This window comes from Lissotriton helveticus, chromosome 11, assembly GCF_964261635.1.
Source record: "Lissotriton helveticus chromosome 11, aLisHel1.1, whole genome shotgun sequence".
Taxonomy (NCBI): domain Eukaryota; kingdom Metazoa; phylum Chordata; class Amphibia; order Caudata; family Salamandridae; genus Lissotriton; species Lissotriton helveticus.
The window spans coordinates 3,662,300-3,687,633 of record NC_136072.1 but is presented as its reverse complement, the minus strand read 5'-3'; the positions used below and the strand labels follow the sequence as shown (position 1 = coordinate 3,687,633).

Sequence of the window (25,334 nt, the reverse complement as noted above, 5' to 3'; positions counted from 1 at the left end):
TGTATGAGAGAATTAGAAAAGAGATCTCATTCAGGTGATGTTGGCGAAGTGTCTTGCCTTTCTCATAATTATTCTCCACAGGAGGATGAAGAGCAGGATGATGTTGCGGTTGTCAAACAGAAAAAATTGCTTAACAAAAAGACATGGAATGTCAAGACTCAAAATAGTTTTAAACCATTTTCTTCAAAACAGTGCATGAGGTGTGGTAGTGTGGGTCACACGTCTGACTCCAAATTTTGTTTTGCAGCCAAACAAGAATGCATGAAATGCGGTAAAATTGGGCACTATGCTCGGGTATGTAGAAGCAAAGCTCGTCCATCAGTATCTTGTGTAAATGACATTTGTGATGATACCACTGATGAAAATAAAAAGATCTTAGTTGTAGAAAATGATGAATGTTCTCAACATGAAGATCATAAGAGAAAGAATAGACCTAAAGCACTATTCATGATTAACAATAAAAGTGTACAGCTTATGGTAGACACCGGTTCGAGATACACCATTGTACCTAATTCTCTTTTCAGGGAAACGTGGGTATTATCACTACTTCCAAAGGATATATCTCCTGGTGGGTATCAGGGAGAACCTTTGAACATTTTAGGCTATTTTGAAGCGAACATTAAGTTTCTCACTAGACAAATCTTTGGAAAAGTTTATGTTTCCGAATCTGGCCCTGCTATACTAGGTTGGGTACACCAATATGACCTATACATAGTTGTTAACCCCAGGGCAAATCCCCAGGTCATGGTAGTGGAAGACATGGAGCTACTTCCTTTATTATCTGATTTTAAGGAAGTATTTAGTGAAAGTTTGGGTCGACTCAAGGGCTATTCTCATAAAATTATACTTAAACCTGATTCCATTCCTGTCCAACACAAAGTACGACGCATTCCCATTGTCATTAGAGACGAGGTCAAGTCTCTTCTGGATGAAATGTTGGCGTCAGGAGTTATTGAGCCTGTAGAGGCGTCTCCGTGGGTTGCTACCGCACTTGAAGGTCTGCTCTTACTTTACTGCTCATCCAGAATAAAGGATCTTTTATACAACGTTACTATCTCCGCCTCATTTACTACACGGACTAACTCCGAAACAGAATGCCAGAGGGGAGCGCCGTGAATATCAAGGACCATTGCCCTCGTGCACCGTATGCAAAGGAGGAGGGCCTCGCTGGTGCATCGTTTGACCACAAGGAAGCAGCAGGTTCTGACCTGTGCGCCCGGATCTCCGACTGAAGTATCAGAAGCATAGTGACTGCATCTGACCTGCAAGCGGGATCAGAGGAAATCACAGCATCGTCTGAAGCAGCACCGCGGACGACCAGCCACCTTTGCAGCAGTGATGAGAGTATCGCTGAATGTCGGTAGCTGCTCCAGTCCACCGCGATGTCTGAGTGCTGATCGCTCCAGGGGTCGTCCATATTGCAACACCAGCGAAAGTGGGTAAGACAGATCGCTCGGCCAGAGTGCCCATGGGGAACTTCCTCTACCTCATAGTGCTAGAGCACTGGAACACTTTGACTTCTAAAAATACATAGTGGGACTTCTAAACTTGGACCTGTAGCGGGGCCTAACCTGAAAGTTGCCTTAAATAAATGGGGAATAACCACTGACAGTAGACTGGGAAGTGGGACTCCGGGCTGTACTTGTACAATGCTAGAGATCTTGCCTTAGGAGGGCTGTTTGTGTATGTTGTGTTTCACTTTGTTTTTGTTTTTTTATATATAAATACTACTTTTTCCATAAAAGCGAGTATCTGGCTGGACATTCATTTATTAGAGTCCATGGCTGTATTTAGAGTCTTGAGCCAGTGTTCACGTTGGACCTGCCCTGCCCCTGGAGAAGCCTTTGGACAGCTTGACCCGAGCTACCTCAGAGTCAAGAGTTGTCCCACTTGCTGAGTATCCAGAGTAAGTTGGGTCCCGAGACATCAGGAGTTAAAGACCTCAACCCCCACGGTTGGGCCCCGTAGCTCCTGCTTGCCCCATGGCCGTCTGAAAGAGGTTCTGAGTAGTAGCTTTTGCACCTTTTAGGCCAAGATGTTTTACAGCAGGTGTGCTTTCAGTTAGATATACTATTAAAAGTAGTTGAAGAAGGTAAAACAAGGTAGGAAATATGTATGAGGCAAGAGTTGAAACTGAGAAGGGGGTAGTGTACGAGAAGACATGATGCGAAGCTGTGGGGATCCGAGTAGAAGGCGGCTGTGAAGTGCAGGTGCGCGAGTGTAGGAGCGGAGCTCCAGTACATGTTTCTTTGGACCAGGTTTGCATCGTAGACATGGGGGAGCCAGGCATGGCTTGGTTGGAAGAGCTCCAGGTTCTGGGAACATTAGTAGCTGTCGTATCTTGACTTTTACCCCAGCAGTAGAATGTTCCGTGTTTGAGAAGCTTGGGAGCTATGGAATTAGATGAGAGCCTGACTGCTGGGAGTCATATCCTGTCCGGTAGGTGAGGTGTTATCTGCAGATTTGAGCAAATCAAGCCATCTTGAAGCAACTACCACAGGAATCCTCATTATTGTGTCTCTGTGGATGCACTTTATTACAACGGTGTTCCTTTGCACGGGCACTGATCTGTAAGCCAATAACAGATGTTCTCAAGATGTCTGTAACTACAGGAGCACTTCGCAAACAGTTGTCTGTTTTAGTGACATTTCTGCTCCTGTATTTTGTTTTGAAGCTGAGTACCAATTTGTGATTTATCCAGGTTTTGCTCTTTATATTTGCCTTTTTTTTACGTATGAAGGGAAGCTATTTTAGGTTTATTCCCAGTTGTAAGGCCCATTAACCCCCGTGTCGTTGACAGGGTTTTGGCTAACTCAAACCTTTCTCTTTCATTCTTCGTTTTAGAGGTCTGTGCAAGTTTGCTCTTTCATTCTTCGTTTCAGAGGTCTATGTGTGTGTTACAGTTTTTATTGCATTGACTGTGCTGAGCCAGTTAAGCACATCAAGTTGATTAACATTTCAGTGGCTTAACGACCATGTTGTTTCAACCATGTTCCGTTACTCTCTGTCCTTTTCTTCCAGCGACACGCTTTAATCTGGAGACTGAATGGAAGAACAACTATCCCCGACTGCGAGAACTCGACAGGGTAATATTCTTGTCTTCCTTTCTCCAGTTTTCTTCTTTTTACTGCTCTTTCACGTTTCATGGGAAAGGTTCAAAATATTGTTTGGTGAAACGCAAGGGTACATACTGGCTAACTTATTGGGAGGGCTTGGGTTGTGATAAAAGAATGCTGGTGGCCGAAACACAAAAGAAACAACTTAAAGAGGCACAAAGGAAGGTGGATCACCCTGTTAGAAGAAAGCCCCTCTGACCCAAGGAAAACACAAGTTTAAATGATTGCAATTGATGGGAAGACGATAATAGTTTTAGTTATGACATTATGCTGTGTTTGCACAGAAACCTAGTTCATAGGTTCTCCTCTGCAAAGAACCTTCATGCTAAGTTGTTTATAGAAATGATGGCGTTTGTGGCCGTCCTGACTGTGATGAAAATGATGTATACAACAACTTTCGCTATCACCATGCACACACAAATTTGTTTTCTTTTTTTCGAAGAATGAGTTGGTTGGAAATCTCACACAAGACCTGTATATGATTTTATGATTTCTTTTCTTGCAGAATGAATTGTTTGAAAAGGCCAAGAATGAAATCCTGGATGAGGTCATCAGTTTGAGCCAAGTGACACCAAAACACTGGTAATTATCTGCTAACCATGAAATACTCGAATGGATGTGCATGCTCTTAATCATTTGCTAATATTAAGTTACTCAAACGTCTTAGCCCTTTTCAAGACTGAGGCTAACTGTATCCAATGGACATGTCTAGATGCTTGTTCTCTCTCCATATGCACAGCCTTTCCCTTGTGTACTGTACGTGGTGTAGGTACTCAAATTGGATTATTTTGAAGGCGAGTGTATCGAGCTATTTCTCTCGGAGCTGTTAAAGTGATCAGCCAGTTTGCTTCGTGTGCAGGCCTCTCACCCCAAAAGATTCACCTCCAAGCCAACCTTAAGCTGCGGGAAAGAGTCATGGTGCATATGACGAGAGTCCTATCAATACAGGATATCTTCTTGTCTAGAAGCAGAGACCTAGCGATTTTTATTTCAAGTGGGTTAAATTCAGGTATCTCTTCAGCAACACTGATGTAAGGTATGAGTGCATGTCTCTGTTGGACATAGTGGAGGAACTGGGACTTAAGTATTCTGAATTCTTCTTAGACAGTGACAGTCACTGACTTTATATGTAGTCCGGTTCGACACTGCAGACTGTGTGGGTCGCGCTGTGGGCACTAGTGTAGTGATTTGCCGTCACACCTGGATGGTACGCTACAGGATTCTCCGACAACGTGCTGGTATCCCTTAAGGATATGCCTGGGCTCGATTATTATTATACGTATTCTGTGGAGTGCATGGCTACCTTCCAAAGTGTGCTCCAGAGGTGAATTGGGACTTAAAGGACTAAAGCCAGAAGGTAAAATCTTTGACCAACTCAAATCTATATAGTGTGTCCGTCCATCCCTCCAATGCGATCAGTGTCAAATAGCGCCTAGGTCCTGTTCTGCCATGACCACTGACTGTCATTTGCACTTTGTGCTTCTTTGTGCTATTTATACTTAAAACTTGAAAAAAATCCTATCTCTGGTTCCACTTATTGCGTTTTAGTAATTTTGGTATAATTTTGTTTATGAACTTGTAATCAATTTTTCTCACTCCTTTAAGATCTGTTATTGTTATGCATTTCAACTTTATTACTGTGTTTGTGCTGCATAACAACTGTACACATTGCCTCTAAGTTACGCCTGCCTGGTCTGTGGCCTAGTTTCTGGGGGGGTTGAGCTCAGGTTAATTTAGTGATCCTTGCAAGGATCGTGATTATTACTTGAGGTGGGTACTTACCTCGCTCAATTACTAACCCATTGTCCTATACTTGCACATTAGGGTCTGGGAGGGGCTGTGGTTAAAGGCTACTTGGCAGCGGCCGCCCTTGCTTTACTTGTTCCCCGTCACTCCTTTCATTGTGGCTCAATGGGATTTGAACCTTTGTTTGCCTTTCTTCATCCCATTTCCATTTGAGCGGACACACGTCCTGGTTCAGTTTCTAACTCTAAAGACAGTTCTGTTGGTGGCAATGACTTCTATGTTCAGGGTCTGAGAACTTTGTGTCCTTTCGGTTCGCCCAACCTTCACAGGTTCTATTCGTCTAAGCTGGTTCTTCGCACCTGCCCAAACTTCTTACCCAAGAGGATTGCAGCTGTCAGTACGGCCCAGTCTATCACAGTTCCAACTTGCTTATATGCTTAGGGGCTTTAAGAGCATAACCATTGCTGTGCGGAGGACAACAGTGCCACACAAGTTACGTGTAGATGTATGCCTCCTTTCTGTTAGTCCAAGGTAAGAGAATAGTCACCGACAGTGGGTGTGAGAGCTATCTCTGCAGGTCCATGCTGGCGTCGCTGGCATCACTGGTTACATCTTGTTGGGGAGGCAGACGAGATGGGGGTGATATGTAAGCGTGAAGGGGCTCTACCATTCCAAGGATCATAAAATGATCCCCCAGTTATCCCGCCATGTGCTGATCGAAAAGTTGGTCCAATGGTGATGCGTGGGTGCACATATTCTGTTGGCAGCGGTGGAGTCCCTGAACGCCTGTCCTGATGAAGAGCTCAGTAGATATGCAGGCCGTCTGAAAGATGATGATGCACTTGAAACTTCTACCAGAGAAAGCCTCTAAAACTGCCAACATCTTTCGTAGGTTCCCTGATAGTTTATTTACATGGCCACCATGTTGTTAGATTACTGTGTTCTTATTAAAACTTTAGAGTTGTGAGTTTTCAGTACCTTTGTTGACTGTGTCATATGAACACAGTCTCCAACTTCTTTGTCAGGAGCGAAGGCTACAGGAAAGAATATATTGCTGAATCTGTTTCGCGTGTTTGTGTTGCTGATATTTGTTTTATTCCGTGTTGAATTCTTAGTTTCTTGTAACGATAGACAGGAGATCTGTTCTTCTTTCCTGATCACAGGGAGGCAATCCTTCAGAGAACCCTGTGGGAGCGCGTCTCCACCCACGTGATCGAGAACATCTACCTTCCCGCAGCACAGACCGTGAATGCCGGGACCTTCAACACCACCGTGGATATCAAGCTGAAGCAATGGACAGACAAGCAGCTTCCTCACAAGGCAGTCGAGGTGGGGCTTGAATGTCTTATTTTACTTTCATCTGGTTCATACCACATGCCCCCAAGACTGCATCGGATATATATCTTAATGCATCGCTGTTATAAGTCTGTTAACCTCTGCAACATGCCCAATGTTATGTAACTTTTTCTGTATTTTTTAAACAACTGGCAGCACCCTTCCTCTTAGATGAGTGCAGACCTTTCACTTGTATGTAATGATTCCTCTGGGGAACGTGGAGTGTTGACGAGGCAGCGGCATTCGGAGCTTCAGCATGCATTATGTTTATCAATGTCCTGCTGCGCTGCCTTTGAACTGTGCTTCAAACTCTTCGCTACCAGTGTACGCAGTAAATAGAAACATCTAGTTGCTGGTGGTGTAGTTTGCTTTCCCGCTTGTGCCCACTTGGCTTCTATTGGTAGAACCCTTCTGTACATGTATCTAAGAATTTTTTTCTTTTCTATTGCACTCATCCCCCTATCAACCCAAGTCTTTTGGCTTGAACACAAAAAGATGATGACCCTCAATAAGGAACAATCTTTCCATGGGCAGTAACTGATGAACAGGCAGTTGTGGGCAGTAACTGATGAACAGGCAGTTGTGGGCAGTAACTGATGAACAGGCATTCTGTGGGCAGTAACTGATGAACAGGCATTCTGTGGGCAGTAACTGATGAACAGGCATTCTGTGGGCAGTAACTGATGAACAGGCAGTTGTGGGCAGTAACTGATGAACAGGCAGTTGTGGGCAGTAACTGATGAACAGGCAGTTGTGGGCAGTAACTGACCGAGAGTCAATCTCTGGGCAGAAGCTCCTGGGCCGGCATTGTGTGAGCCAGTGTTTCTGGTAAGGCATTCTTTTGGCAGGCACTGATGGCAGGAAGTCTGTGGAAAGAGGCTTCTGGGCAGGCAGTCTGCGGGTTTTAAATTCTGTGCAGTCATTCTGTGGGCAGAAGTTCCTGGCTTCCTATCTTCTTTCTTTATTTATTGGTTTATTATTGATACTTCAGTTTTCAGACGTTACCGCTTTCCCAATGTTCTAAAAATAGGTTTTTCCATCTCACTTGTTCATCTCTGTAGACTTGTCACTTCCCTGGTCGTTAGTGTTCAGATCTTGTGGCCTTCTCTCCTGAGAAATCTGAACAGGTTTTCACAAATTCTTCTCCACATGTCCTCCTCTCATTGCTTGCGCCTCTGTATGTATCCTTCTGCGATCTACGCTGAATCGCTGTCACCTTCACTCATGCAGAATCTTGTTGGTGAATGTGCTCACTGTTTGATTTCTTGATCTGCTGTGGTGAATGCCATGATGCTTTTTTTCTCAATCTGTTGCTGCTGCATCATGTCCAATGTCTGACACCAGTTAACTGGCAGTGTATGGATATTAAGTGATTAAATTATGTAATAACCACAGTCCTGATTGGTGAGGGATTGTAATAGTCTCTTGAGGATTTTGTGACCGCACGTGGGCTCTAGCCATCCTTGGGGGACCCAGATTAGTAAATCCATTTGGAAATGTTTTAGCAGAGTAAATAGCCAATCCTTTGTTTAATGCAATAAACTGAATATTTTTCCTGTTTCTTTGACAGGCAGCATTTATGACAGAATATCTTTTATTTGACTGCATAGGTCGCATGGGACACCCTGCAGGAGGAGTTTTCTCGTTTCATGACCGAGCAGAAAGGCAAGGAGCACGATGACATTTTCGACAAACTGAAGCAAGCTGTCAAGGAAGAAAGCATCAAACGTCACAAGTGGAACGAACAAGCTGAAGACAGCCTGGTAAAGACAAGTTTGTGGGGTTTCCGACCTCTCCAGTTCCATGTCTTAAGTTGGAGGTTATTACTCGCTGGTGCCATCGGCGCTCTACGGTTAACTTTTGATACATGGCACTGAATCAGCCAGAACTTATCCTCCAATTAGAAGTTCAACCAACGTCAGGGTACGGTGTTCAGTAAGAGGTAGAGGTCACCTAACTGTGTTACCCAGTTAGGCACTCGCAGTTCCGGAGTAGTGTGGGTAGTGCATGACTTTCCCCTTCCTGTGTATCATGGAAAGATGCGATTTCCTTTTCACTGGGATTTATATACGAGCTCGACCTCAACCTCAAATTCATCTCGCAATATCCGGTTGTATCTTGGTAATTAACCAGCACATACTCTGACTCCCTCTCATTAGCCTTTGTGTTTCTAGATGAGAACTGAAAACACTTTCTTTGAATATTACTCTTGTTTTGCTTCCTAGGTGTCACGTATATGGATGTCTTTTTGTTGTCCCTTTATTTCTCGCTGCACAAAGTGCTATTTTTTCAAATGTATGTGTTCAGTCTTGAAATTTTAATTTTCAAAGAAAAATGTACAGTAAGATTTTACAATCTGTCTCATGTCTGAATAAGTTCCAAGTTTACGAAGTCCACTGTGTGGAAGACGTGCCTTTCATCGCCAGGCAAACAAAGAGTAAACGGAGAAGCCCTAGTACTGTAGATGGTTTCCTGGGAGGACGGACTCATACGTGTAGCGAGACAAACCATTTCTGTTCAGACCTCATACAAGTGGTTGCAGAACATTTCTGCTCCACTTTGATGCTTTGGACGTTTTTTTTGTCTCAACAGTAGGTCAGGCTCCTTTACTCAAATGTTTGCAATCCACCCCTCCATGTATGAAGATTCAGGGGAGGCAGATAACTGCGTCTGATCTGCTAATTGAAGTGGTGGATATCGTCACTGCCACGTGCCCTTCTGCGAGCTCCACCTATGAGGGTGATGGGACAAGTGTGTGGCTTGGTGTGGTGCCTGGAAGGCTGACCCCTTTCAAGCCGAGGTTTCATATGTTCTTTCGTGTTTGTCTTTGTCCCACTATAATCTTGCAGTGGGCACTATGAGGAGGTATTTGTCAGCCCTTTTGTCCTTCATGCGTGTGCTGGACAACCAATTCTTTTTTAATCCACCTTTTGTGATGAAGTTCATAAAGGTTTGACACACGTTTCCTCTTAAACATTTTGTGATACTACAGTGGGATCTTAGTTTGGTCTTCATGTGTGTCGTGCGTACCTTGAACTGATGCAGAGCTGCTCGCTGCATCTCTTGACCTTGAAGACGTGCAGGAGCATTGCTGGTGAAAGCTTTCTGGATCCAATCTGGACCCTGGGAGGTAATGTCATGCGAGGAATCTACAGTTACATGGAGTATCCACCAGAAAGTGTTACCGTTGGTCACTTGTTCATCTGATCTCTTACTTCTCAGACTGAAGGAGCAGCTCGTGCCAGTTTAGTATGGTAGGTTTTGTGAGCAGGAACCTACTGTAGACTGAGCGAGAAAAGGTGCAGCTGCTGTCATCGGGGTGTTCGCATCCCCTTGACTGACCAGACTGATGGTCATCATCACTCGGGCCATCGATGACTATTAATGAGTACATGCAAAGCTCAGTCCATCTGTCTCGAGGGCTGAGCATCGCCCTGGTGCCTCCGACAGGCTTGTGGTCGAAGCGGGTCTGAGCATCGCCCTGGTGCCTCCGACAGGCTTGTGGTCGAAGCGGGTCTGAGCATCGCCCTGGTGCATCCGACAGGCTTGTGGTCGAAGCGGGTCTGAGCATCGCCCTGGTGCATCCGACAGGCTTGTGGTTGAAGCGGGTCTGATAGGCGCCCTCATCTCCAATCCCTCAGGCTGTAGTGGCCCTTTAGATTTCAGATTAGTCTGGAAAGGGTTGGCAGAGGAATTTGAGTTTTTAGCACCCGCTGGATTTTTTATAATTTTAGGAACACATGTTTCACTTTGTTGTGTGGCTATGCTAAACTAGAGGCGGTTTCATGCTTTTACTATAGTTTCCAGGTGTGTCCTCCAATGCTCCAGGATGATAGCAACTTTTATTTTATGGTTTAAATCTTTTGTTCACATGAATCAAAAACATTTAAGTACATCATATAATCGACCTTTCTCATTCCCCCAATGTACATATGAATCACGGTCATGAGTCGCATCACTTGTCATGTGGGTTTTAAATACAAATCTAAAGTAAACTAAGAACTAACCCAAAAACGCCTCCCTCCCCCCTCCCCCAGTACTCTGAAGAAGATGCAGGAAGTGTCTGCTGTGGGGAAGTGTCTGCATCTCCAACTCTATAGTTGTGCTGAGACCTAGTCTGTTTCAGAGAGCCGGAGGATTCGTAGATATTTACGACATGTAAGTTCTCTAAATTTAGTGGATAGGAGCACAAGGAACGGGTGCCATATCTCACGGAAAGAGGTCTTAGAAGTCGTGAGAGTAGCAGACATCCTTTCCATCCCAACGATGTACCGTAGTCTGTGGAGCCAACCTAAGTGTGTGGGAGTAATTGAGGTCCCCCAATGACTGTTTTCTGGGGGGCTGCTCCTAGCCCCAGACCCTTCTGTCTTCCGTTGCGGGATACGAGTGGGTAAGTTAATGGGTTATGTAGACCTAGGTCTGTATACGTGGGGAATCTGAATATCGGAATGCATATCTACCTCATCCAAGATCCGGGCCCAATAAGCTGTGAGCTTCGGACATTCCCAGCGTAGATGTAGAAGTGTGCCTGCTGAGCTGCATCTGCGTCCACAGCAAGCACTGGTCTCTGGGTTGCCCTTGTTGAGACGTACTGGGGTTAGGTACCAATACTGGCTATTTCATTGGCCGTCTTCTATACTGGATGTGTTCCGAGCTGTTTCTCGGGTTCTATAGTAGATCTCTCCCCATTCTTCAGGAGTTAGCCCAAGCTCTTTTGCCCAACGCCGTTGGCTGGGTATAGACTATGAGGAGACAGGGTGGTGCAATAGTACATAGAGTTCGGAAATCAATCACTTATCTGTGGTTTTTGTAACCAGTCACTTCTTGTATCTACTGAGGTGTCTACTACCTGTGGGGAGGTTAGAGGGGTGTGGCAACCTATGTCGCACCTGGAGATATAAAAGCCTTTCAGTCTCCGGCAAGTTATATTGTTGACGCAACTGTATGAAGGAGAAGATTCCCTCTTCATGAAAGATATGTCTATCGGCACGGCATGGAGTCCGATGCCAAGCCACAAATACTCCCCATTGTAGGCCCGGGGTAAAGTATCCGTTCTCCAACAGAGGTGTTATGGGGGAAAGGAACGCCAACTTTTATTTTTCTTTCAGTGAAAAGCTTTATTCCGACCGTACAGGCCATGAAAGCACATAAAAAGAACAATACAATACATTTTTAATAAAAAGAGAAAACATTAGAATATATCATCATAAAAACTATGTACATTAGTCCTATATTAAAAAAATAGTACATGTCTAAGTTGTGCGAAGTTTTCTAGTACATTGAGTACGCTCCCTCATGGCAACTCCTCACGGTACTATGTTTGGGTACGGTGCAATGTACAACATAGTTTGTATATTCTACCTTGAGTGCAGGCGGGGATAGAGTGACACATAATTAAACAAATAACCAATTCATTAGTATGTAAGACACCTATCGGTTGTTGGGAGCTAGAAGTTTTTAAAAGAGGTCTTGCAGTTGCTTAGTTTGTGGACCTCTGGTTCTTGTTTGTATGAGTGGTACTGGGTTTCTGGTCCTGACAGAACACACTGCTGAAGCATTCTATCTGTTTTGCACCTTCCAATGGCAATTACACAATCTAAATGCTGTGTGAAAGGTAGAACGTGTTTTGGTGAATTCCTGGCAAATCAAAAAGTCTCAGTTTCCCTCTATATCACACCTGGGCCTCTCTTATCTCTCCCTTCTTCCGAGGCTCCGTTACCTTGCACCCTGACAGGATAGGTGGCAGTAGTGTTCTTGATGTGTGCCTATGCGTTGAGTTTGGGAGAATCCCTTTCGTCATCGCGGGACACCATACTTGAGCCAAGCCTCTGGGCATTTATGGGTTTCTTGGTGGGCAGGCCTATCCATCTGAAGTCTGATTAAATTATTCACGGTTATTTGTAGGGGTAAACGCCTCTTTTACAGAACAGCTCTTCAGGAGAGTGAGTTTCAGGGCTCCAAGCAGTTCTGAAGAGTCCTCCTGCCTGATCTTTGCAAGGCCTTCCTTAGTGAAATGTGATTTCCTTAGATTGAAATAAAGTATCCAACAAGAAAGCTTGAACCTTTGGATGAGTTATAAAGTGGACCATGTTGTTTCTCCAGGAAATGAAAGCTGACCCCTCCACGCTCGCCGACCATCTCCTCTGTTGTGTTTTTCCAAAGCCCTTTTGAAACTAATGTTCAAAGCGGTAACCCTCTTCCTCTCTGTTCTACAGGCCTCTTCCCTGCTGCATTTTCATGTGCACTTCAGATGTAGCACCCCCCCCCACACACATTTCAGCATCACACCGATCATAGCCCTCTCTCCTTCAATATCATCTTCATTTGAATCACTGCTGCATTTTATAGGGATCACTCTGTCCCCGGTCACTGTTTCTTCAGCACAACACCCTTCCCTGCCACCTGTGGTATTTCTCTTTTAGGAGCGGAATTACCACCTTTGACCCTTTTCTTTCACCTTTCACTGAGTCCCTCGCGTCTCCGTCGCCTTCCCCCCCTAACCAGTCATCTACACTAGTAATTAAGCCTCACTTACTGGTCGCCTTTCACTGCTTTATGTTGGGTACTTCGTTGAACTGTGCCATACCATAGATGCTACACTTTCCTTCATCCAATGTTCCTGATACAAACCCATTCGACTATGTTAATGCCCTGCCCTCACATGAGGACAGAAGAGAGGTCCCAATCTGACCGGTAAGTGTAGCAGCCACATTTCTTTCTTTAAAAAAAATATATGGCAGGGACAAGGATGGAGGACATTAGAGTCCTTTACAAGAGCACAAGTGAAATCAAAAACATTGTATTCACGCTGCACAAATAACACAGTCTGCTTACCTGCCTTTCACACTATGCTACGCTCTACCCCTTTAGAAAGGCATAAACCTTCCAACACAGATTATGTTTAACCTCCTAGTTTCCCAGCTGTTTGTTCTGCAATTTCAGTCAACATTCTGGTCAACTCTCCGCACACAAGAAAGGTGCCCTTTAAATTCATCAGCCTTGCTTGATAATCAACGCTGAGCCTAGACACCACCTACAGTGCTCCTCTGTTCACGCGACTACCTATTCTGTCCTTGCTTCACGACCCGTCGGGTCCCTTTGAGCCTTTTCCAGTTTGCTGCCCTACATGGGCTGCAGGACTCTAGTCTGCCCTCCTTGACCTGAAGAAGTGCCACTCCCATGTGTTACTCGTTGTTCTTCTTGCTTCTCTTGATACCCTCATCCTGCCCAATCATAATTTGCTGCCTCCATGCATTTGAGTTCTTTTTCCCTCTGTACATTACTTTTGTATGTGATGGATCTAATGTGCACAATTGCGAATCCTCATTTATCACTGACTCAAAATCCTGCCGCCTCGTCCCCCTCATTTCCATCTGTGCGCGAAGCTGTAATTCTAACAGTGTATTTGAAAGACAGTCGTCGCAGTTCTATTTTGATACAGCTGCAAGTCCTTGTTCAGCCCCATGGTCTGTGTGACGTGCCAGCTTCTGGCGAGACCTCTCTGATGCTTGCAAACAATCAAATCCATATATTTCCCCCTAATATATTTTAATATTCAAGGACCCCAACTATGTGCTTGACCCTCCCACTCTATAAAACCGTACTTCATCTCAACATCCCTTAGAGCAAGGGGACAAATGAAGTGGGGATTCCCACACTATCGCAGACTGTGAACCAGGTTGACCCCTCCCCCTCAGGAACGTTGACCTCCACAGGCCACACTTGCGCATCTCAAATATGCGACGAGCCAGCACTCCAAATTCATTTGTTACCCACAAACCCCCAGAGTCAGTCCCCAAAATAAATTTCAGACACATTTCTGTAATAGTCATTTTAGTAAATAAATGACCTTAATAGGTTGTCGTTCATTGCAACCTTCGTTTGTTCAGCAGCGCCTGCCCATTATCTTAGGAACACTCCCACCTATGGAAACAATTAACAAAGCACTTCACATTTCTGACTAGACAGTTCCTATGTTCTTCTTGATAATCAAACTAAAAAAAAACTTCATTCTGTCTTTGAGACGGTGGCATTGTCTCATTTTCACCCCATGGAACACCCCGCTGAAATCTCTACTCCACCGGCGCAGAGTATGGTGAAAAACAGTTCACCTACAGGCTGGCCCTAAAAGAGGTTGGGTATAACCGGACCGCGGTGAATACTCGTAGGACCCCCAAACAGGGCAACCCAGTAACACAGTCCTGAACATTAGTTATGTACATTCCTCTACACTACAATGGTTCGACCATGATCACTAAATTAAGGTTTTTACATTCATGTAAGATCGTGTCGATTATTTTATGGTTGCGTTAATCTAGTAAGTAAATCTGTACTGTTTTACATATATGTTTATGAAGCCAAAGTTTATCTTTAAAAAAAAAGCAATTACATACTCTGGTGCAAAAAACAAAACGCACAGCAATGCGCTGCCCCAGTTTCTATACTAAAGCATTTGTATATAAAAATTGTCAGATATTTGTGCTCAGTGTGATAACACGTGATAGAAAGATGCTCACATCGATATAATGAATACAAAATCTCTCAAGTAACCCATTGTGAAGTCTACTCCGGGGCAATCAGTCCAGTCCATCCGACCTTAGACTCCCCTCTGTTTACATGTAAAATCTTATGCAAGTCAGTCCTGTCAAACAATTGTTGTATAAATAAACTGATTATTCTTACAACCAATATCATAGGTGTGGAATCTGAGTGAAGAGCCGTCCGAGGTTGGTATATGTGCATAAACCACTCTGCCACACTCACTGTGGGCATGAGGTTGGCACATTGGAAAAGAAGACTAGTGACTGAGTAGTGACAATGGGATACACTGTGTGTTAGACTCTCATATGACCACTGTTTGATGCTTACTAAGATATGCGAGTAAATTATTCTTCTGGCAGCGACATCCCCCAGAGCTTCTCCAAAACCTACCTTTGCTTCAACTTTTTATGATGTTAAACCGTGGTTTTCAGCAATTCATACCTGAACTTACATGTTTATTTTTTCATGCCACTTTTCTTTGTTTGTTTTATTCACTTTTTTGGATTCTCATTCACAAAAACCACTTATCAACCCAGTTTTGTTTTATGCTTCCACAGAGAGTCATTCAGCACAACGCCTTAGAAGACCGCTCTATATCGGACAAGCAGCAGTGGGACGCAGCCATTCACTTCATGGAAGAAACACTCCAGTCTCGCCTCAAGGACAGTAGGTTTACACTTCATTCTTTCAATTGGTGTCAGAGAATGTCACGAAAGGGTATATAGTAATTGGTCTTTGTACATAGTGCGTTAGTGACCAAGACACAAGATATCCAAAGAACTACTTCATCACCTCTTACCTTGTGGCAGAATTTGGAGCGTTTTTAAAAAAAATATTTAAAAAATGTGCCTCGCTATGTCTCAAGAAAGACTACTTAATATACTGTATCATAGCAACAGAAGATTAACAACTCTCCCGGCTTTGACTTCTTATTCCTTTTTCTTCACCGTATGGTCTGGTAATTCTTCAGTTAGTCAATTCATTTTGTTTCAGATAGACTTCTAGACGCATATCACCCACCTCTTGAATATTCCCTAGGCATCAGTCTGGATTTGGAAATACCCTATCGGTGGGTGGTGCAGTGCGGCTCAGCACCAACAACATTCCCCTCCGGAATTGACATGTGGAGCCTTTGTAGGCGCCACTCCCGCTAGCTTACGTCAGTTAATCTCTTTCTGCGCCACCAGACCTGGATCTGAAGCTCTATCTCTCATCTCTGAGACCTTTTACCTCAGTCGTTCACCAAACCTCCTACAGTGTGCAAGGGATGTCACCCACTAAAGCAACAGGTTTTAAGCCCTGTAGGCACTGGCACTAGCAAATGTCTGTGACTGGTCCCCAACAGGTGTGCCTGCTGTGTCTGGGGTCGAGTCACGAATCCAAGACCTGCAACCAACTAAGTCTAGGACCTTTAATCGCTCAGACACCAAACTAATACGGCCCTGGCGCAAGCTGACCTCAGAAGCATTTTCGACCGCTTTTATACCCCCTAATCATCGTATTACTAACATCAATTCAACGGCAGTCCAGCTAGAAGCATCAATTAGGGGTACTCTGGACACAATTATACCTGAAACCACAGTCAAGGTTAAAACAATAGCATCTCCCTGGTTTACGGAGAAACTCAAAGCTGACAAATCCGCCAGTAGATCGGCGGAAAGGCTGTGGAGAAAGACCAGAACGCCTGAAAATCGCCTGAACTATACACGGGTCCACTCTAATTACCTGAAAAACATAAAGGCTGCAAAATCCTACCTCACCCATAGGATCAATAAAGCCGCTCACTCGAGCAAAGAACTATACAAAATAGTAAATGAGTTCACCTCCCCGCAGGTGGAGCATTCAGCATTTCTTCCCACTGTACAGTGGGTTAACTCACTCGCAGTTTACTTCGAATACAAAATCATGACGATCTATTCCACATTTGTTGCCCCTAAACCTGATATCCTTCAAATCGGAGAGGCCCCTCCCTGCCACCTCTCTACCCCTGCTCACATCAAGTCCCCTTCCATTCTGGAATTTGAGCCCACTACAACAGCGGAAGTGTTAGAAACCCTTTTGAAGGTGAAATCTTGTTCCCCTACAGAGTCTCTGGTTCCGCGTAAGTGTAATAAGATCTTCCCGTCACTGGCCAGCTCCCTCACCAACATCTTTAATGCCTCGTTTGATCTAGCCTCGTTCCCCAGCTGCTGGAAGGTGGCTCAGATCAAACCTATTCTTTAAAAACCTAACAGTGACCCCACTATCCTGTCCAATTACAGGCCGATCTCGCTGCTTCTGCCCTACTTTGGAAAGGTACTGGAACATCTGGTTAACAAGCGAGTCTCAACTTTTATTGAAGAACAGGGGCTCCTTGATCCCTCGCAGTCGGGGTTTCATGCCGCCCACGGGACCGAGACTGCAGTAATGGAGGTAGTGGACAACATTCGTCTCACTCTTGATAGAGGCGAGTCTGCTGTCCTTATCCTATTGGATCTATCGGATGCCTTTGACACCGTCTCTCACAGCATTCTTCATCAACGACTGTGGGAGATTGGTGTCAGAGGCAAAGCCCGTGCTTGGTTTGAGAGTTATCTGGCAGACCGGCACACATACGTAAAGGTTGACACCCTGGAATCCAGTAAGATCCCCCTTTCCGTAGGAGTTCCGCAGGGATCAATTCTAAGTCCCCTGCTTTTTAATCTGTATCTCACCCCTCTGGCCAACATCATAAAATCATTCGGCTTTTCCACAGTGTCCTACGCAGACGTTACTCAGGTGTTGATTACCTGCAGCTTGGATTTTCTTGACACTCGTTCCAGATTTCATAAATGTATGATCGCGATCAGGGACTGGATGAATGCCAACAAACTCCAACTGAATTACAGCAAGACAGAAATAATGCTTTCTGATGGATACATCTGCCGTGTGGATTCCTCACCTTGTGAATATCCCCTTGCGTCAGCAACATTCGGAAATTCTTTTCGTAGCTTCGCGCCGACGTGGACTTGGACGTCATAGAGGCACGGCATCGCTCGCGACTCCGCTGACGTCACCGACGCCTATAATAGGCCCACGTCGGCGTGATGACATCAGTTCCCTTTTTTCCGCGTCGTCGACGCTAACGGTTTTCTAGGGATCGTCCGTAGCTTTAACTGTAACTTTGTTACTTTGCATTGTTAGTATTCCTTTATCTCCTCTTTCAACATGTCTTCGAAGAAGACCGGTTTTAAGGCCTGTGGGGAATGCGGCAAGACTATGTCCATTACGGATCCGCATGAATGCTGTTTATGGTGTCTTAGCTCCGACCACGACGTCGAAGACTGCCGATCCTGCAAGAAGATGACTCCTAAGGCCCTCCGGGAGAGAGAAGCTAAGCTTATTGTTGCAAAGCTTAAAGGAAGTAAGGAGAAGAAGAAATCGAGATCGCGGACTCGACGCTCGAGGTCAAGATCTCACTCGAGGTCGCGTTTGGATTCGTCCTCGGCCCATGCTTCGAGGTCTTCAAAAAAGAAGCATAGGAAAAGATCTTATGAATCCCGACATCGTTCAAAGAAGGACTCGGGTTCTAAGCCGAAGTCGCAGGTGAAGCTGGTAGAGAAAGAAGTGGTGTCTTCGGCTTCGGAAGAACATGACGCCGGAGGTGAGGCGTCGCAAGCCAATTCGCCTGGTTCGCCGAAGCAGACAGCGAATCCATCTCCCGATCCATCACATTCTCCGGATCGGGAGGATGAAGGTGAGGAGGAGATAGTTGGAGGGGGAGAGGCTCCGTTGCCCGAAGGTCTGTCGACTCCGGTGCACCAGCCTGAAGTGGAGGTCGACGTCGTATCGACTCCGCGCCCTCGAGATCCACCTGGGGGTTCGTATCCAACCTTCCCGATTCCAGGTCAGGATCCGTCGCATTTTCTAAATGCGATGTATGGTATCTACTCCAGGGCTATGTACCCCTCTGGGATGCCTGTTGGTCCCACGGGTCCGATGGCATTTGGTCTGGGTGTGCCCCAAACCTATGCCCCTGCGCCCTTTATGCCGGCTCCGGCGCCGCATTGGCATCTTCCGACACCGGCGAGGCCTTCGACTCTGAAGCCATTGACGCCGAAGTCGACGACACCGAATCCTTCGACGCCGGTTCCATCATCTCTGATGCCGAATCCCGAACGACGTCGTGGAAGTCTTCCTCGTCCGGCGTCTGGTTCGGCGCCGGCTTCGGCGGAGTCGACAGTGGATCCGACGGCTTCGAAGGTGAAGCACAGGTCGAGGCGCGAAGCCCAGAGGCTGATGGAAGAAGAGAGCTATCGTGAGGAGTATTTGGAGGAGGGTGAGCTACAGGATCCTGATGACCCTTATGAGGATCTTTCTGTGGCCAGTGGTCTTGAACTGTCCCCTGAGTGGGATTTGGTTTCAGTAACAGACGAACCCTCTAAAGATGTGGCTCCTTACCACGTTGTAATTAAAAAAGCAGCAAATTTGTTGAACATTGCTTTACCTACTGCTGAGTTCAAGTCAAATCTACTCACGGAGGTTCTTCACTCTCCCTCATCGGTGACTGAACCATTGATGCCCTTTAATGATGCCCTTAGAGATCCTATTTTAGAGGTTTGGAAGAAACCCTTATCAACTCCAGCTGTGTCTAGAGCTGTTGCCAGGAGGTACAGAGCTGCTCCAGAAGATCCAGAATTGTTATCCACTCACCCTCTACCTGAGAGTTTGGTGGTACAGGCTGCCTGTTCCAAACGATCAACAGGAGCTTTTCCTCAAGTTCCAGCTGAAAAGGAGTTGAGAAAGCAGGATCAGGCTGCTAAAAAGATTTTCTCCTCCGCCAGTATGGCGCTGAAGTCCACAAATGCGACCTGCCTGATGGGTCGTTATGTTCACGCCCTTATGGACACTGTAAAGCAGTTGGTACCCAAATTACCTGAGGAGGATAGAAAAGACTTCCAAGAAGTTATCTCTGATACTCAGGCTGCAGCAAGGCAGGTGATTCAGAGTGGGTTAGACACGGCGGACTCTGTGGCAAGGATCATGGGCTCTTCTTTAGCTACGAGGAGAGCTGCATGGCTTTAGTCTAGTGAGTTTTCTTCAGATGTCCAATCTACATTGTTGGAGCTCCTTTTCGATGGATCTGGCTTGTTTGGCAAGAAAGCAGACGCTGCTTTAGAACGTTTTAAGGACAGCAGAGCGACAGCCAAGTCATTGGGCCTTCAGACCAGGGGCACTTTTGGAAGGCGTACTAGAGGATTTAGCAGATCTTCCTTTCGATCCTACAAATCTACGCAGCAGCAGCCACAGCAGCAGCAGAACACGCTGTACAGGTCTTATAGGGGCAAGCAAAGAGGCCGTTCTCGAGGCCGTCAAGCCTCCTCCTCCTCCTCCTCCTCCCCTTCCCAGCCCCCTGCCAACGCAGCAAAGCAGCCCTAGATCCGCCATTCCGGATCATGTGGGCCCAGTGGGGGGCCGGCTTACCCATTTCCTACGAGATTGGGAATTGATAAAATCGGATCTTTGGGTTCTCAATCTCGTGGGGAATGGGTATGCTCTTCCCTTTCGGGAGTTTCCCCCAAATTACCCTCCTTGCTAGGGTTATTGTTCGGAGGACCACCTGCTTCTCCTGCAGGAAGAAGTCCTGGCACTGTTCAGAAAAGGTGCGATAGAGGTGGTTCCAGAGCAGGAGAGGGGACAGGGGTGCTACTCCCGGTATTTCCTGATCTCAGGATCTTGAACCTTTACCTGAAACAGATGCTCACTCTTGCACAGGTTCTTCAAGCGCTGCTGGAAGAGGACTGGATGGTGTCGATCGACTTGCAGGATGCGTATTTTCATATTCCCATCTTGAAGTCGCACAGAAAGTCTCTCTGTTTTACGGTTGGGTCGCAACACTACCAGTTTGCGGTCCTTCCGTTTGGTCTTACTACTGCGCCTCGAGTCTTCACCAAGGTGATGGCAGTGGTGGCAGCACATCTCAGGAGGTCGGGAATTCCTACATACCCGTATCTGGACGACTGGCTGATCAAGGCGGAGTCGCCAGAGAAGGTGCTCCATCATCTGCAAGAGAAAACTCATTTGTTGCACAGGTTGGGTTTTTCGATAAATGTACCCAAGTCTCACCTGGTGCCCTCCCAGCGCAACCTGTTCATAGGTGCGGTACTGGACACTACTGTATGTCGTGCATTCCCTCCTCCTCAAAGTATTCGCGACATACAGGAAATGATTCCTTTGTTCTTCAATGGAGCGGTTGTTCCAGTCCTGAAGGTCCTTCGCCTGCTCGGTCTGATGGCTTCTTGCATTCTGTTGGTCAGCCTTGCACGCTGGCACATGAGGGCACTCCAGTGGTGCCTCCGCAGGCAGTGGTATCAGCACAACGGAGATCTCGGGGAGTCAGTGAGGATCTCCAGAGAAGCTGCGGTGGATCTGTCTTGGTGGCGCGTGGAAGGCAATCTGTCGCAAGGAAAGCCTTTTCAACTTCCTCCATCGGTGGCCACGGTAATAACGGATGCATCCACTCTAGGGTGGGGTGCTCATCTAGGGGATCTGGAGGTCAAGGGTCTTTGGTCTCCGGAGGAAAGGTTGCTTCATATCAACCTTCTAGAGTTGCGGGCGATACGTCTGGCGCTCAAGGCCTTCCTCCCTTCCCTTCGCGGTCAGTCGGTTCAGGTCCTGACGGACAACACGACCGCGATGTGGTACATCAACAAGCAGGGAGGAGTGGGGTTGCAGTGTCTCTGCAGAGAGGCTCTGCGTCTCTGGTCCTGGGTTCAGGACCATCAGATTTGTCTGATGGCAAATCATCTGGCCGGAGTTCAGAACGTTTGTGCAGACAGTCTCAGTCGGCAGTTCTCTGCCGACCACGAGTGGAGGCTTCATCCGGAGGTAGTTCGTCACGTCTTTCGGACGTGGGGAACTCCTCAGGTGGACCTTTTTGCCACTCAAGAGAATGCTCACTGCCCGTTATTCTGCAGTCTCAAGTATCCGATGCAAGGAGCTTTGGGGGACGCGTTTCAGTTGAGTTGGAGCTCGCAACTCCTTTACGCGTTTCCTCCCATACCTTTGATTCCTCGGATTCTGAGGAAAATTCGCCAAGACCGGGCCCAAGTTATATTGATTGCCCCGGATTGGCCAAGAAGGGTGTGGTACTCAGACCTTCTCCACCTCTCCTCTCACCCGCCGCTCCGTCTCCCTTGCAGGACAAATCTCCTCTCCCAGATGGAGGGGCAGGTTCTACACCCCCACCTCCAGACCTTACACCTTCATGCCTGGAGATTGAACGGGGCAACCTGAGTTCTTTTTCTCTCCCGCCTGATGTGGTGGATGTCATCTTGTCAGCCAGGCGTGACTCCACTAAGTCCATCTATTCTTATAGGTGGTCTAAATTCGTCACGTGGTGTGGTGAGAAGTCTATTGACCCTTTGAGGGCCCATTTGTCTGATGTTCTCCAGTTTGCCCTTTCTCTGGCGCAACAGGGGCTTGCTGTTGCCACAGTGAAGGGCTATCTTTCAGCGCTGTCGGCATTTCTCTGCTTGCCTGACAGCCTTCTCTTTTTAAATCTCCTGTGGTTTTAAGGTTTTTGAAGGGCCTCACGAATAAGTTCCCTCCTACTCCTTTTGTTGTGCCTCAGTGGGACTTAAATCTTGTTTTGACCTTTTTGATGGGTGCTCCCTTTGAGCCTCTTCACAAATGTCCTATGAGGCTTTTGACTTTTAAGACAGTCTTCCTCGTTGCAATAACCTCTGCAAGGAGGGTAAGTGAGCTTCAAGCTCTTAGTTCCAAGCCCCCTTTCTTGACCATTCATGCTGATCGAATGGTTCTTAGGACCAGGGCTGCTTTTCTGCCTAAGGTGGTGACTCCTTTCCACCTTGGTCAATCTGTTACTCTTCCTACCTTTTATCCTCCCCCACACCCTTCCAAGGAGGAGGAGAGATTACACCGTCTGGACCCCAAGAGGGCGGTGTCCTTTTACTTTGACAGGACTAAAGACTGTCGGTTGGATGACCAGCTCTTCATTGGCTTTGCTGGCTGCAAGAGAGGAAGAGCGGTCCATAAAAGAACTTTGTCGAGATGGATCGTCCTCTGTATAAAGATCTGCTACTCTTTGGCCGGTAAGGAACCTCCAGAGGGTATAAGGGCTCATTCTACTAGAGCGAAGTCGTCAACCTCTGCATTGGCTAGAGGTGTTCCTGTAGAGGATATTTGTAGGGCGGCAACTTGGTCTTCCCTCCACACTTTCGCGAAGCATTACGGCTTGGATTCCGAGGTGAGGAGGGATGGTCACTTTGCTCGCTCTGTTCTCCAGGATTTCCTGGTCTAGAAGAGTGGACACCCTCCTCCGGGAGTGGGGACTGCTGTGGGACTCTATTCACAAGGTGAGGAATCCACACGGCAGATGTATCTATCAGAAGAACAAGTTACTTACCTTCGGTAACGCTTTTTCTGGTACATACAATATATGCCTGTGGATTCCTCACTGACCCGCCCGCCTCCCCGTTGTCCACTCTTCTACTCCAGAGTTTCTATAATGTATTTATTTTATTGTCAAGGAGTTGTTTATTTCAAATGTTTTATTGCATTTGCTTCACACTGTGTGTGTTACCTTGATATCTGTACTGCATATACTGTGTATATGTCTACTGTCATTGGTCCGTCCGTGTGCCCCGAAGGCACGGAAAAAAGGGCGGAACTGATGTCATCACGCCGGCGTGGGCCTATTATAGGCGTCGGTGACGTCAGCGGTGTCGCGAGCGATGCCGTGCCTCTATGACGTCCAAGTCCACGTCGGCGCGAAGGTACGAAAAGAATTTCCGAATGTTGCTGACGCAAGGGGATAGTCACAAGGTGAGGAATCCACAGGCAGATATTGTATCTACCAGAAAAAGCGTTACCGAAGGTGAGTAACTTGTTCGTTTGGTAAGGCCAAGCTGATATGGGCACAAGATTGGTGGCCGCAAGAACTGGGACTCTGCCCAGAGCCCAAAGTACGCGACCTGTGAATTATGATTTTACCCACCCTTTCTATGAAGTCCCACGTCAATCAAGTCTCTCGCACCTGCTATGGTATTTTGCGCAAATTGCGTAAAATATTTAAATGGCTCCCCCTTGAATCTAGGAAGCCCCTGATTCAGGGGCTCATCATCAGCCACTTAGACTACGGCAATGCCCTGTTTGCTTCCATTAATGAGTGTCTGTTGACCAAGCTACAAACTGTTCAGAACGCCGCAGCTCGTTTGGTGCTTGGGCTGTCCCCTAGGTCATCCTCTCTGCCTAGTCTCAGGGAACTACACTGGCTCCCTGTGCGCCAAAGAAGCCACTTAAAGATACTCAGTATCGTCCACAAGCTCCTTACCGGTATAGGCCCCTCCTACTTAGCGAAGAAACTGGTTTGGTACAACCCCCCGCAGAGTCCTAAGATCTAGTTCTAAATGCCTCCTGGTCCAGCCTAGGGTCAGGACTTCGAGAAATGGCTGTCGGGCTTTTTCTCATATAGCCCCCCTACTCTGGAACAAACTGCCCCTCCATCTGTCGTCCCTTTCTAACCATTCGGCCTTTCGGAAGGGTCTGAAAACATGGCTCTTTCCCAATTAATCTGTGTTACTCTCTTTAACTCATGGTTGTCGTCTCTTTCTGCTAAGCACCTTGAGACCTTTTTTGGTGAATCGTGCGCTATACAAGAACCTATGACTATGGCTATGCACCGACTGTGCATCAGTGAACTCGAAGGCCATTCAGGACTGTGAAGCGATACTTTACATCGCCAAGTCGTGGTCCAAGGTTCGGTCCTGCTCCCACTCCAGAAGTTGCCATAGCCGCTCACGAGGTTAGTCTTCGTACTGATCGGAATTGTCTGACAAGTCTAAAAAGAAACATAAGAAATCCAAGCCATACTTCGGCTCCCTCTCGCATTCGCCTAAGCAGACACGGCGGTGGCACCCTGGATCTCGATCTCTCGTTCGGAGTCGGCTGATTAGTAGGCAATCTCGCAACTGGTTTCGACACAACTCTAGTTACTTCAGCAGTCTATCCCTCCACAACAGATCTAAGAATCCTGCTCAGAATTGCTCCAGCTCTTCGGATCCCTACCTCACTCCCTTTGGCATGCCTTCAGGCATAAAGGAGTCTAGAGACCTCCCACCTGAAGTACCACCCACCTGCAGGCTCGGACTCAGTGCCAAGTGGTCCCTTTGAGCCTGTTACGACACCTGGTTCCAGTCTGAACCCCTTCACCAATGCCACGGTCCACGCCGGTCCCTGGGACTTCGTTGACGAGCTACCCATATTACTGTCTTACTCCAATACAGCATTTGTCCGACCCCACATGACGCTACGCCCAATGACAGCTGTGGCACAGCTTCCCTGACTTGCTGTGCTGCCTCCATAGGTAAGACAAGATAGAAAACATTTCACTTTTAGGCACAGACTCGCATAATAATTATGATGCACGTGATGAATTCACTCAGCCCTACCAAGACGACAATTGGTATGATGACTTGCAGGAGGCCAGTGGTCTCGATACCTCCCCTGCACCAGCGACAGAGGAGTCTGCTTCCTACGCCAAGGTAATGCGTAGGTGTCTGAAGTTCCTCATTTAGAGCTTCCCTCATTGGAGGAAAGACTAACGTATTGACAGAA

General features: G+C 46.6%; 1 protein-coding gene across 4 annotated transcripts in view; it reads left to right on the top strand.

Annotated features, from left to right (window-relative positions):
• OPA1 (OPA1 mitochondrial dynamin like GTPase) overlaps positions 1–25,334 on the top strand; it is a 253,853-nt gene that overhangs the window by 123,681 nt on the left and 104,838 nt on the right. For all 4 annotated transcript variants that reach the window (XM_078666567.1, XM_078666565.1, XM_078666566.1 and 1 more), the window contains 5 exons: positions 3,022–3,086; positions 3,622–3,698; positions 6,026–6,191; positions 7,808–7,960; positions 15,296–15,404. In XM_078666567.1, coding sequence (XP_078522693.1) covers positions 3,022–3,086; positions 3,622–3,698; positions 6,026–6,191; positions 7,808–7,960; positions 15,296–15,404 — 570 coding nt within the window. The remainder of the gene's footprint in view (positions 1–3,021; positions 3,087–3,621; positions 3,699–6,025; positions 6,192–7,807; positions 7,961–15,295; positions 15,405–25,334) is intronic.